This window comes from Mus musculus, chromosome 11 (assembly GCF_000001635.26).
Source record: "Mus musculus strain C57BL/6J chromosome 11, GRCm38.p6 C57BL/6J".
Taxonomy (NCBI): Eukaryota; Metazoa; Chordata; class Mammalia; order Rodentia; family Muridae; genus Mus; species Mus musculus.
The window spans coordinates 108512832-108528023 of NC_000077.6; the positions used below are offsets into that span (position 1 = coordinate 108512832).

The window sequence follows — 15192 nt, forward strand, 5'->3', positions numbered from 1 at the left end:
TTAAATACATACATACATACATACTACATACACACATACTATTTATATATACATATATTTTAAAAGATATATGTTTGCTTTTAATGTTTGTCACAGATTTTTAACCCCTTATGGATAGATAACAAATATTTTACAGTGCAGTACATTGACTAGAATTTATATGAAATGTTAAATAATGGTGGGAATCATAGTTTCTAAATCAAAGTTATTTCAAAAGATATGTAGACTCAGAAGTTGAAGAAAGGCTGCTTCTCTATAGTTATTAATTTGTTCATTATTTAAACTATCATGTGAATAATGGCTGCCATTATGGTGTTTCATGCATATTTTGTTTTTATTTGTCCCCCTTCCCATTGCCCTCCCTAATCCCTGTCCTTCTTGCTGTCCTCTTCCTTCTTCTCCCAGAGTCCCTGCTGCCCTCATCTCACGTGTTCCACTTCCCTCTGTTTTCTTCTTTACCTTCAGTCAACCTTTTCTAACTGCAGTGTGTGCGCACAGTCACACACACACACACACACACACACACACACGTTTACACTCTCACAGTGTGTATGATGTTTCCTACTTAGAATCATTTTCCTGCAAATATTATTTCTTATTCTCTATAGATAAATAAAAATTAATATACAAAAAGTATATATCCCACCTGCTACTAATGCTTCTATCAAGAAAGACACTGATTAGTATTTTGTCACAATTATGTACTTATACATTCAGCTTAGCAAAAACAGACATACATATAAAAATAAATAAAAGTGATTTCCTTTTACTTGGCTCTCATTATATGTGAAAATGAAAAAACAAAACAAAACAAAGAGCACACCTATTCATACTTGTTATCGAACTTGTAGAAGAGACAATGTCATTAACACACAAACATAAATCTTGCAGTATGATAGGTGCTTTAGTTATCTGGCATTGCCAAAAGGAATGACTATGACTTAGGTGACGTGGAACAACACAGATGTATTGCCTAACAGTTTCCATTCCAACTAAAACTCAAGGTATCAGCAGAACCTGCTGTCTTTGAAGATGCTGTAAGAGAAAGATCCTTTCTTGCCTCTTTTAGCTTTTTGTGGGGGCAGACAGCCCTGACATTCTCTGGCTGCCAGCTGCAACTCTGCAGCCTGTGCTGTGCCATCACTTGATGTTCTGTATGCCCTCTGTGCCAGTGTCTTCACATAGCCTTTTTGTGAGGACAATGTCTATGGACTCAGGGCCCTCTGTAACCCAGAGTGACTCATACTAAATTGGTTATATCTAAAAGCTTCTGTAAATATATTTACATATGGTATTGGAGCTTAATGGTAAAGAACTTGCCTAGCATGTGCCAGGCTTTGGGTCCAATTTCTAACACTGCACAGAACAAACAAAGTCACATTAGTTACAGTCTTGCGCATTGTGAGGTGCAGCACAGAAGAGTAAGTAAAACATCTTATGTTAATGATTACTAAAACAGGAAATACTGAAGAGTAGAACCAAATCTGAAGGGGAGGAAGAGGTGCTTCCTCTGGCACTATTTGTTACAGAAACTGGCTTGCCAAGGGGTCAAGACGGTACCTTCCATTATCAGCTGATCATAGAGGGATGGCCTGATGCTGTTTTTCTGTGTATTTATGGTGTAGGGTTTTGTTTTGGGTCTTTGGATTTTGAGTTTGTGAGAGAAGGCTTCAATTTATAAGTCAAGAATGGCATCAAACTTCCTAACCTACGACCTCAGCATCCTGGGTGCTGACACTACAAGTGTCTGCTGTCACACTAGGGATTTTATCATTTTATACAAAATGTCAATTTATGAATTCATTTAAAGTAAAATAATAAAATAAGATTGCTAAATCATTTGGTTAGCTGTATTTTCTTAACCTTTTTAAAGCAAACTTTACATTATTTTTCATTGTGTTTATAGCTTCTTAAATCTTTTAGAAATACTGTTTTTTATTTAATTGCTTTACAAATTATTGACAATATCATACTTGTATGCAATTTCTGTGATTACAGTAGTTTTCAAACTACCCTCTAACATGCCCCTCATATTCCCACCAACTTCCTTTTTCCATTCCTCATTTCTCCCTCCAACTGTCTACCTTCTTCTTTACCTTATCTCTCTCTTCATCCCTCCTTCATTCCCTCCACATCTCTACCTCTCTCAATCTCAAGCCTGTGCAGTCACCGCTGCTGTGTTCACAACTGCATTAGGCCTTCTTCTATCCAGAAGATGGTGTTCAGTTGTGTGGTTCTCACAGTCTTTGTAAATCATCTTCTAGTGTTCCTCGGCCTTAGAGGGGTGATATGTTTGAGATGTTGTTGACATGTTTAGAGGGGATGATGTGTTTGAGATGTTGTTGACATGTTTAGAGGGGTGATATGTTTGAGATGTTGTTGACGTGTTTAGAGGGGTGATATGTTTGAGATGTTGTTGACATGTTTAGAGGGGTGATATGTTTGAGATGTTGGGGGCCAGGCATTCAGTAGCCATTCTCAGCTCTTCAGCCAGTTATGGCTCCAGTACAGCTGAAAGAAGCCTCTAACCCAGTAGAGTAACTATGGATTAGAAGACAATTTAACTGCATGCCCATTTGGCAAAAGAGCAGCAATGCATTCCTCTCAGTATCTTTGGTCTCCATCACCACAGGTTTTGAATCGTTCTATACCATTAAAAATGAGGAACCTCAAATACAATCAGAGGAAAGTTATCCCCAGAACACCCACACTGTTATTGTACCCATAAGCATATTTTTCTATGCAGTTCAGGACTGTATCACTCTTGGTTTATATGATCACTTTTCTCCCCTATAGCCTGCAAAGAACGTCCTAGCATCATGAGTCTATAAATATCAGCCAGCAGGGAGAAGTTTCCAACTGAGTACCAGCTTGGTTCTTCTGTGTTATGTATCTTGAGTGCAATGTCTACAGCAATAGTGTTTTATTTTAGTTGTGGTGAGCAGTGGCAATAGTATTGATTGGTTTTGGAAACTCTGAAGATTGTCCAGCTAACAACTCATAGGGGAATATTCTGCACTTGGTGCTGGGATTTTGGTTTGAGATCCTGTTACTTCTGGGAACCTATGCAGAGTACTTCATTCATGTTCTTTTTAAGTTGTCCTTTTATTTAGCATAGAGTAACATGCTTTTATGTATGTTATATCTCCTTAATTTTGGCTGACTCCCTCACTCCGCCTTCCCTGTCTTCCTCCTCCTCGAGTCTCAGTGTTTCTTCTCCAGGCCTTCCCTTTCTGCTTTTCCTGTCTCCACCCTCATGTCACTGACCTCCCAACCTCAGGACTCCTTTGTTGCTAGCTGGCCCCTACTGATACTCCAACTTAAATCCAGTCGTCTAAAAATTCCAGTCTAAGATCTGCATTTGAGGTGATATACAGAGTTTTGGTTTTGGGGCTTAGGTTATTTCCATTGTTATAATATTCTTGCCAGTACTATACAAGAATTTCAATTTCTCCATGTCCTCAACAAATTTGTTATTTTCTTATTGGAGCATAGATAGCTTTGTTTAGTAGGTGTAGCCAATGGCTACAGCTTACTCACAAGTATCTTATTTAGGTCCCATAAAGTTTTGACAGTTGATTAATATCCAAATTAAAAATTCATGTTCACAGCCGGGCATGGTGGTGCACGCCTTTAATCCTAGCACTTGGGAGGCAGAGGCAGGCGGATTTCTGAGGTCGAGGCCAGCCTGGTCTACAGAGTGAGTTCCAGGACAGCCAGGGCTACAGAGAGAACCCCTGTCTCGAAAAACAAAAACAAAAAAATTTATGTTCACATTATCACTGATATCCTGACATTTGAGATCACAGAATTGTTTGAATGTCCATTACTTTCTTCATTGAAACAGTGGCTATCTGTCCCTCTCATTTCTTCTTTTCTTATAAAAAAGTGGTTTGTAATTTCATGTGAGCATTTCCTCTTCTCTTCACTATATTCAATTATTAATATTGTAGAAAAAGATTGGTTTTTGGCTGATGGAGACATTTTTTCCTTAAGCCAAGTCTGTAGGTTTATCTGTATCAATTCAGCCCCTGGGTCTTGATTTATTTCATTGTCAACCATGTTATTTTCGAACAGTTTATAATAGCTACTCATTCTTTTCTTTGAATATGGGCAATCTTTGTCTTGACTTTGGAATTCTTGTCTCCTGTCTCTATATAGTGACCAAACCTCACTTTTGCAGTGTTCTTCTGAGAGCTTTTGCTACTTCAAGGCTCAGTGGCCTTGGCCACTCCTGCTTTGAGTTTCTTGTCCAGTCCTCATACAAGCTTAGAAAATACCTGTAGGAGTAAAAATGAAAGAAAAAGCAAAAAAAAAGGGTGGGGAGTGCAATTTAGAGGGCCGGCCCAGCCTGCGGCTCCTTCTCCTCCTCAGTCCAGCCTGCCTGCGTGTCCGCAACCCCTTCCTGACGTGTTTCCCACTGATTTCTGTGTCTTTTACAAAGTGTTCTTAACAGGAGAGTTATGTTCTGTACGCTACCCCTATAGGCAGAATTCCCTCTCCTAGGCTTCTAAGGCAGAGTAGCAGTCCTGCTTTTCGTAGACATTGTCTCCTTTGTACCAGTTCCACAGAAGGATCCCCTGGATCCCACCACTTCAAATTGGAGAGCAAAGGCTCCTTCTTGTTTGTGTCACACTGTGTCACTATGCAGAAAGGATCTAGTTCCCTCAGAGCGGAGCCCACTTCCTCAAGCAGCTTCTTGGCTCAGCAGAGGCAGAGGGGATGCAGTGGGCTAGGCTGCAGCTACACAGATGCTCTGTCGTATTAAAACATTCACCGATGTGCTGCTTTAAATTTCACATATTTGGAATTTGTTGCACCAAAATTTAACTCATAAATCTATTCAGTTTTATAATGAAGAAAAGGTGAAATGAAGAGAGAGTGTTGGGGTTTAACAGTGATGTTTAAACTTTATCTTAACTCTTTGCTGTAGAAAAACAGTAGGAAAGAAGGGCCACACTAACCTTTTCCTACTTGAATTTATTAGAAGAGGAGTTGTTAAAATGAAAGCCAGTTGTTTCTCAGCTAATGCTGCCTTAGTGTAGTTTTGAATAAAGCATTTAGAAGCTCATAAACACCTTTATTCAGGCTTTAAATGCAGCCCTGCCAAAGTGAAGAATTCAAAATAACTTAAATACCAAATAAAAAGAGGCAATTTATTTGAATGATGCTTTTGCATACTTTAGAAAAATAGAAAACTCCTTTAAATTAAATAGAAAAAAATCTAACAGTTAACCAAATAAGAATTTATGTGATAAAATATTCCTATATACTTTCTAATGACGAATATGTTATGTGGTACTCCTGGCATTAAAATGTGGAGTTATGGATTTCATTTTAAAGTATCCTGATTAGAACCTTAAGTGAAAGGGACAAAGCTGAACTACAATGAGGAGGCACAGAGGGATTACCATCTACCTGAGGGGAGCGCTGGCCTTCTTTACTCTCATGGGAACATTTCAGACTCAGCAAACATTCCACAAATGAGTGAATTGCTGGATAGATGTAAACATGCTATTAATTTTATGGTAAAAAGGTGATATTTCATTAGACCAGGTGGTGGTGGTACATGACTTTAATCCCAGCACCTAGGAGGCCGAGGCAGACAGATCTGAGTTCGAGGCCAGCCTGATCTATAAAGAGAGCTCCAGGACAGCCAAGGCTACACAGAGAAACCCTATCTCAAACAAACCAACAACAACAAGTTACGTTAGAGATTTATGTTTTACTAATATTGATTATGGCTTATTTGTTCTTATTACTGTAATATTTTTCTTCATAGTGCTCATTGGCACCATGGCTGAAAAGCTAGTTAGAGGTTTTCTTAACAATGACTTGTTCTTTTAGAACCACATGATCAAAGAGCTGGAGGGCCGTGTCCAGCAACTGATGGGAGAAGCAGAGAACAGCAATCTACAGAGGCAGAAATTGACCCAAGAAAAATTGGAGCTGGAAAGATGCTACCAGATAACATGTAATGAATTGCAGGAGTTAAAGACAAGGTAGTGCTGACAGCTGTCTGTGGGGCACGAGAGCTCGCACCTGACTGTAGGTGATCTGCGAGTGGGTTAGACTTTGTGCAGTAAATCTTATGATGTTCCTACCTAAGTGGGATTCTTTTCATATTTTTTAAAATACTTAAAAACATAGTGTTTGAAACAAGTTGATGAAAATGCGGATACTTACTTCATATATAAAATGAGAATATATTTAAATTTAGTTGATTATTAGTTCAGTTGCTATCCATTTTAGAGATTGGTTCCAAAAATATATAATATTTTTTATCTTACTGTTTCAGGCGCAACATACTACATAAAGAGAAAGAACATCTTGTAAATGACTATGAGCAAAATGTGAAATTATTAAAAACTAAATATGATTCTGACATAAATCTCCTGAGACAAGAGCATGCACTTTCAACTTCTAAGGTATTGTACGAGTAGGTAGCCACATCTGCACAAGTGTGCAGCATGGCAGCGATGCATCAGCCAGTTGTTTCCATTTGAGATTAGCCCCTTCATCCTGTTCTGGAATCCACCAGACGTCAAAACACACTATGCTGTCTAGGGTGCTGAAAACACTGTTTCTTAGCCCACACAGCACTTAGCAGCAAGGTCTGCTTGACGCTCTCCTAAAGCACTAAAGGTTTAAGGATGGGATTCTTAGAAATGCCTGCTGAAGTGTTTTTGCACACGTGTAGTAGTTTACTTTGAAATGTTTGTTTTATTTTATTTTTATTTTTTAAATTTCAAAAATGTCCATAAAAATTAGACTCATTTTTACATTTTCATAGCATTAAATACTATGCAGATTTTAATTGACATTTTTATTTCAAAATACTAATTTTGGCTTCAAATGTTACTCTAGTTACTGCTCAGCTTGCTTACAGTATACTTCAAATAGATTTAAGTTTTATATTGTCTTTAAAAATATTTTTCCCTCAGATTTATAGGTAACTTAAATTGTGACTAAGCTTTCTGGGGTAAATGGGCTTTATGTCAATTAGAACTGAGCAGTGGCACAGAAAGTCAGCACTCTGCCTTCTGTTCTTGCAATCCTCCTAGACATCTGGTGTGATTGAAGAGTTAGAACAGAACATCTGTCAATTAAAACAGCAGGTCCAAGAATCGGAGCTTCAGAGGAAACAGCAAGTAAAAGTGAGTCCTGTGCTTTTCCTGAGGTCTCTGGGCCCAGGTCCTTTCCTGTCATGATCTATGTTTATAAATGAGAGTCTGTTAAAAAATAACTTAAGAAAGTCCTGCTGGACATAGCCATTTCTGAATGTATTGCTGGCATTTACCTAACAAGTGAAGATGCTTACATGGAGAGAATAAAAGACAATAGATTTGAAAGATCTTTTTTGAGATTAGTTTAGAATTAAAATATTTTTATTTTATTTATTTTGTTGAGATTGCAAAAACTAGAATACAGAAAAGACAATAGAACAAATGACTTTATATAAAGTGAACATTCTTGTAAGCATTGCCCAAGTCTAGAAATAGAATTGTTCAGCTACCCCAGAAGTTCTTAAGTGGCTCTGCCTAATCCTACTCACTGTAAATCTTCATCTTGGTATTCACAGACTGGCATAGCTCACTGCCCTCATTAGAGAAGCATCCTTTAGCTGCATGCAGTGGTTAAGACAGTCTCACAACTGGTCAAAGTGTATAATGGTCTTGAAATTTTCAGGAAAATAGATGAATCTGGCCCTTGTAATATAAAGCAGGGCCACTCAGATGCCTAAAGATAAACCCTGAGTGCGTTCTCGCATCTGTATGTAGGTGACAGCCCATAATGTGTACATCTGTGTGTGTTGGGTAGTGTGGGTAAAACTAAAAACCAAGAACAGAGACCAAGACATGGTAAAGATGGGTGGTAGGAGGGGTGGAGGTGGGGCAAAAGGACATATGGAACATGAAAGAAGAAATAATATGGGAGATGAGAACAAGGGGGACTGTGGGCAGAGGGGAAGTGGAGAGGGAAGGAATTCCACTAATACACTGTGTTGAAAATGCCATAATGAGCTAAAACCATCCAGTGGAAGAAAGACAGCATTTTCAACAATTGGTGCTGGCACAACTGGTTGTTATCGTGTAGAAGAATGCGAATCGATCCATACTTATCTCCTTGTACTAAGGTCAAATCTAAGTGGATCAAGGAACTTCACATAAAACCAGAGACACTGAAACTTATAGAGGAGAAAGTGGGGAAAAGCCTTGAAGATATGGGCACAGGGGAAAAATTCCTGAACAGAACAGCAATGGCTTGTGCTGTAAGATCGAGAATCGACAAATGGGACCTAATGAAACTCCAAAGTTTCTGCAAGGCAAAAGACACCGTCAATAAGACAAAAAGACCACCAACAGATTGGGAAAGGATCTTTACCTATCCTAAATCAGATAGGGGACTAATATCCAACATATATAAAGAACTCAAGAAGGTGGACTTCAGAAAATCAAATAACCCCATTAAAAAATGGGGCTCAGAACTGAACAAAGAATTCTCACCTGAGGAATACCGAATGGCAGAGAAGCACTTGAAAAAATGTTCAACATCCTTAATCATCAGGGAAATGCAAATCAAAACAACCCTGAGATTCCACCTCACACCAGTCAGAATGGCTAAGATCAAAAATTCAGGTGACAGCAGATGCTGGCGAGGATGTGGAGAAAGAGGAACACTCCTCCATTGTTGGTGGGAGTGCAGGCTTGTACAACCACTCTGGAAATCAGTCTGGCGGTTCCTCAGAAAACTGGACATAGTACTACCGGAGGATCCAGCAATACCTCTCCTGGGCATATATCCAGAAGATGCCCCAACAGGTAAGAAGGACACATGCTCCACTATGTTCATAGCAGCCTTATTTATAATAGCCAGAAGCTGGAAAGAACCTAGATGCCCCTCAACAGAGGAATGGATACAGAAAATGTGGTACATCTACACAATGGAGTACTACTCAGCTATTAAAAAGAATGAATTTATGAAATTCCTAGCCAAATGGATGGACCTGGAGGGCATCATCCTGAGTGAGGTAACACATTCACAAAGAAACTCACACAATATGTATTCACTGATAAGTGGATATTAGCCCCAAACCTAGGATACCCAAGATATAAGATATAATTTGCTAAACACATGAAACTCAAGGAGAATGAAGACTGAAGTGTGGACACTATGCCCCTCCTTAGATTTGGGAACAAAACACCCATGGAAGGAGTTACAGAGACAAAGTTTGGAGCTGAGACAAAAGGATGGACCATGTAGAGACTGCCATAGCCAGGGATCCACCCCATAATCAGCATCCAAACGCTGACACCATTGCATACACTAGCAAGATTTTATTGAAAGGACGCAGATGTAGCTGTCTCTTGTGAGACTATGCCGGGGCCCAGCAAACACAGAAGTGGATGCTCACAGTCAGCTAATGGATGGATCATAGGGCTCCCAATGGAGGAGCTAGAGAAAGTAGCCAAGGAGCTAAAGGGATCTGCAACCCTATAGGTGGAACAACATTATGAGCTAACCAGTACCCCGGAGCTCTTGACTCTAGCTGCATATATATCAAAAGATGGCCTAGTCGGCCATCACTGGAAAGAGAGGCCCATTGGACTTGCAAACTTTATATGCCCCAGTACAGGGGAATACCAGGGCCAAAAAGGGGGAGTGGGTGGGCAGGGGAGTGGGGGTGGGTGGATATGGGGGACTTTTGGTATAGCATTGGAAATGTAAATGAGTTAAATACCTAATAAAAAATGGAAAAAAAAAAAAAGAAAATGCCATAATGATATGAAATATGTTGTATGCTAATTCGAAGTGAAATTACTCAAATATATTAAATATATAAATTAAATATTTTAATATGTCAAATATTTTTAAAAGTAAGGCCTAATATTTATTATTTGGTATACTGTCCATAATGTGCTTCAGGGCTCTGGTGTGGATAGGAGTTATATTAAAGTATATAAGTATGAATATATTACTTGTTCTTTCTACAAATCTTATTAGTGTAGTATGCCATCAAATGTTTGTTTGATGTGAAAAAACTCTCTTACAAAAGTGTATTTTAGAAGGTCTTCCCATTGAAGTTCTGAAACTCCACTGTCTTTCTCCCTTTCCCTCTCCTCAGCACTTCATTTTCTCTCAGTCACAGAGCACCGAGTAGGAGGATATGAAGCAGTTTCATGGTTCAAGTTGGCATTACCATCTTGACTTAGTTGCTTATTCCTGGTCTCACAGTCTTGAACATCACAGCAGTCCTTGTACTTGAGGACAGGATACCTCCACACAGCTGAGGTCTTATATCTTGTTATATAAAGCTGCTCGTGACTTTGACAGTTAGGTGCTTAGGGTTGTCTTAGTGATAAGCAAATGACATGTATAACTCTAAGTTTGATATCCAGTACATTCATTGCTTTTATCAGGTCACTAATTTTATTTACTCTAAAGGTATATAAAACATACTAAGAATAAACATTTGTCATTTACAGGATCAAGAAAATAAGTTTCACATGGAGAAAAACCATTTAAAACACACCTATGAGAAAAAGGTAATATGTTTGGAAAATATAAACATTTAAAATAACAACTTAAGCAGGTAAAGGGGGCTGATTTAGTAATTGATTTATCTCATCCTTTAAAGATTTGTTTTCTTACTAATTCAATCTCAGTTAACCAATATAGTCAAAGTTTTCATGTTTATGAACAGCTTCAAGTTCAGTTGTTAATCACACCAACATTAAAGCTCTAGTTTTGTACTCTGTTGGGGGAGGGAAGATTCTCATTGACTGAATCTCTCTTATGAACAACCTGATTTTTTATTTCTATAAGTTTGAAACAGTTGGGCCTTACACTGCATTCCTGTGTATCATCCATGCTATAAGAACTTCAGACCTGCAATCCAAACCGTAAAACAGTCACAGCATTGACTACTTACAGCTTGCACAACCTTAAATGTATTTTAGTATTCCTATTATTATCAGTAGTAACTAAAGCTTTTAATACTTTAGACAACAATTGATAGATTTGTGACTGCTATCTCAGTTCTGAAATTGTCTGCTATAAGACAGAGAAGGTAAAAGTAGTTGAAATAACAAAGGTTTTATTGATTTTTTTTTTCAAGACAGGGTTTCTCTGTATAGTCCTGGATGTCCTGGAACTCACTCTGTAGACCAGGCTGGCTTCGAACTCAGAAATCCACCTGTCTCTGCCTCCCAAGTGCTGGGATTAAAGGCATGCGCCACCACCGCCCGACTTTTATTGATATTTTTGTTACTACTTATTTTTAATACTTGCCAAATGAATCCACTTGTAAAATATAATAGAAAATGAGGTTTACCCTTTCATTAATATCTATGTAAGTTAAAGCTAACCCTGGCGTGTATTGTAGCATTCTCAAGTCACATTGCAAGCCATCATTTTTGTCCCTCTAGTTGCTTAATTGATATTCTTTAAATGTGTCTACTGGGACAGTGCATCATGTTAGGTGATAGGGTGAGGCTAGGAGCTGTTAGTCTCTGCTTTCCAAGAGATGTACAGGATAAAGAGTGTGTTGTGACTTACAAAAAAAAAAAAAAGGATTTCCTCTGATGTATATTGATCTGTTTGTGTGCTTTTTATAATTGTAATTATTATTATTTTTCTGGATTTTTTGAGATAGGGTTTCTCTGTGTAGCCCTGGCTGTCCTGGAACTCACTCTGTAGACCAGGCTAGACTCAAACTCAGAAATTCCACCTGCTTCTGCCTCCCAAGTGCTGGGATTAAAGGCATGCACCACTACTGCCCAGCTTGTAATTATTTTCTTACTCCTGCAGTTTTATTATAATTCATTATAACGTGTTTAGTATATTTATATCTATAAAACAGTATCTAAACAGGAATATGAAATGTCTATAAGTGCAGCTTTTCATTCTCTATTGCTGAGAAATGCAGTTTCCTAAATATTTTGCTTGTGTGTGTGTGTGTGAGAGAGAGAGAGAGAGGGGAGGGAGGGAGAGAGAGAGAGAGAGAGAGAGAGAGAGGGAGAGAGAGAGAGAGAGAGAGAGAGAGAGAGACTGACTGATTGATTACTGGAAGCCGTAAGCCCTCTCCATTGTGTAAGGAAGGTACTGGGTTAGCCTGGGTTTACTATTCATCGTTGTTCCCTGGGTAGCCCTCTGGCTCCTCTTCCATTATGGACTTCTTTCTGGCCTCTTGTTCTGCTGCTGTGATGTGTGCCAGTTCTCTCATGTGCTGGCCTAAGGAACAGGATAGGCCGTTGTCTAGAGCAAGACACACTGAGAACTGTCCTGTAGAGAGAGACCCAGATAGCCTTTGCTTTTACTGAATTCTTTACTGTATTTTAGCCACCAAATAATCTAAGGTTCTGCTGTCAGCCTTTCTCCCTGTGGAATAGACAAAAGGAAGGAAACATGAGAATTTGCTTTGTAACTGGAGCTTAGGGCAGAAGCCCACTTTGCAGCAGCCATGGAAGTTAGGCTTTGCTACCTTCCAACACACTACCGAGCCAAGGAGTAGTGAAAAGCAGAGAAAGGGGATTCAATCCATGGAGCAGAAAATGTGGCTCAGTGACCAGAAGTCCTATCTTCTGTGAATGGATGTGAGCTTTAGGTTTAAATGGAGAAAGGATTAGGGTGGAGGGCAAGTGCCCTGCATAGATGAAGCAGTTTTGGTCAAGCTGTGGTCTGCTTGATGAGTATCTCAGTTCTAGGTCTGCACTGCAATCTAAGCAGTTTTGATTGTTGAGGGGACAAGCTGATTCCTGGAAATGCCTGTTCTGCTCCAGGTTATGGCTTCACTAGAGAGGATAACTCCACACTAGAGTGGATAACTCCACACTAGAGAGGATAACTCCACACTAGAGAGGATAACTCCACACTAGAGTGGATAACTCCACACTAGAGAGGATAACTCCACACTAGAGAGGATAACTCCACACTAGAGAGGATAACTCCACACTAGAGAGGATAACTCCACACTAGAGTGGATAACTCCACACTAGAGAGGATAACTCCACACTAGAGAGGATAACTCCACACTAGAGAGGATAACTCCACACTAGAGAGGATAACTCCACACTAGAGAGGATAACTCCACACTAGAGAGGATAACTCCACACTAGAGAGGATAACTCCACACTAGAGAGGATAACTCCACAGTAGAGAGGATAACTCCACAGTAGAGAGGATAACTCCACACTAGAGAGGATAACTCCACACTAGAGAGGATAACTCCACACTAGAGAGGATAACTCCACACTAGAGAGGATAACTCCACACTAGAGAGGATAACTCCACACTAGAGAGGATAACTCCACACTAGAGAGGATAACTCCACAGTAGAGAGGATAACTCCACAGTAGAGAGGATAACTCCACACTAGAGAGGATAACTCCACACTAGAGAGGATAACTCCACACTAGAGAGGATAACTCCACAGTAGAGAGGATAACTCCACACTAGAGAGGATAACTCCACACTAGAGAGGATAACTCCACACTAGAGAGGATAACTCCACACTAGAGAGGATAACTCCACAGTAGAGAGGATAACTCCACAGTAGAGAGGATAACTCCACAGTAGAGAGGATAACTCCACACTAGAGAGGATAACTCCACAGTAGAGAGGATAACTCCACAGTAGAGAGGATAACTCCACACTAGAGAGGATAACTCCACACTAGAGAGGATAACTCCACACTAGAGAGGATAACTCCACACTAGAGAGGATAACTCCACACTAGAGAGGATAACTCCACACTAGAGAGGATAACTCCACACTAGAGAGGATAACTCCACAGTAGAGAGGATAACTCCACAGTAGAGAGGATAACTCCACACTAGAGAGGATAACTCCACACTAGAGAGGATAACTCCACACTAGAGAGGATAACTCCACAGTAGAGAGGATAACTCCACACTAGAGAGGATAACTCCACACTAGAGAGGATAACTCCACACTAGAGAGGATAACTCCACACTAGAGAGGATAACTCCACAGTAGAGAGGATAACTCCACAGTAGAGAGGATAACTCCACAGTAGAGAGGATAACTCCACACTAGAGAGGATAACTCCACAGTAGAGAGGATAACTCCACAGTAGAGAGGATAACTCCACACTAGAGAGGATAACTCCACACTAGAGAGGATAACTCCACAGTAGAGAGGATAACTCCACAGTAGAGAGGATAACTCCACACTAGAGTGGATAACTCCCCTCTTTGAAAGTGCTTGGTCCTGCTAGGCTCTGCTCTCCTTGGAGTCCAAGGTTCAGAACAATGACTGGAGACTATTTAGCTCTACTGTGGGGTCTAGAGCAAGGACAGTGAAAAGGAGACAGTAAGATCCCTCAGTTCTTCTTTTTGTGCTTTTCAGCTTGAAAGGGAGGGAAGTAAGTTAGGGAGCACTGGCGCCTAGGTAGATTTTTCTTGAGTGGTGAACCATGACTACTGCAGAAGTAAATGAGTGACCCCCTGAAGTAAAGGAGACAGATGCAAAACTGGAGATGGGAGGCCAGGCTTTCATCTTGCCTTCAGTTACCTTGTGAGTTCAAGTGGGGGTCAATGCATTCTTTTTAGAAAGGCAATGTCTACGTGCCTGTTAAAATTTCATTTTTATCAGTAACCTACTGGCCATTCCTGTTGTAGTCCACCTCTGAAAGGAGATCTAAAACCTCTTTATTAGGCATTGCAACAGCAGTTATTCATCTTCCATGAGCTGTCAATTGGCCTCATTTTTAAATAAATAACCAGAATACACTTTGCTGTTTTCAGTGTAAACATGACTTGTTTAAAACAACAGTCTATAGAAGAAAAATATGTATTTGCTCATCTTGCATATGTTACTGAGATTGTTTATGTTAAAAGAAAAGGTTCCTCAGTGTGTCACTTTTTGTTTCACAATTAATTCCATAATCTCCCCTTGAAAATTGACATCTGTTCTTCTTTCTTTATTAAACCTGCTGTGATCTCAAGCCTTGAAGATTTGATGTCTTCTACCCCCCTGAGGGAATATCCTTCTGACAGCTCAAAGGGCTAACATAAATCTCACATAGGCCTGAACTGTGTAACTGGATAGCTAAATGGGGTGGATAGGCTTTTGTTTTGAGAGTTACAGGTGTGCACATTCGGTGACTTTCCGCATGAAGTGTGCTTCTGAATATCTGTTCAGAGGAGGAAATGCCATCTGAGTGACATT

General features: G+C 39.6%; 1 protein-coding gene across 10 annotated transcripts in view; it reads left to right on the forward strand.

Moving 5' to 3' along the window:
* Cep112 (centrosomal protein 112) overlaps positions 1 to 15192 on the forward strand; it is a 435401-nt gene that overhangs the window by 87617 nt on the left and 332592 nt on the right. For all 10 annotated transcript variants that reach the window (XM_030246412.1, NM_029606.3, NM_001373899.1 and 7 more), the window contains 4 exons: positions 5848 to 6002; positions 6299 to 6428; positions 7065 to 7157; positions 10488 to 10547. In XM_030246412.1, the coding sequence (XP_030102272.1) occupies positions 5848 to 6002; positions 6299 to 6428; positions 7065 to 7157; positions 10488 to 10547 (438 nt within the window). The remainder of the gene's footprint in view (positions 1 to 5847; positions 6003 to 6298; positions 6429 to 7064; positions 7158 to 10487; positions 10548 to 15192) is intronic.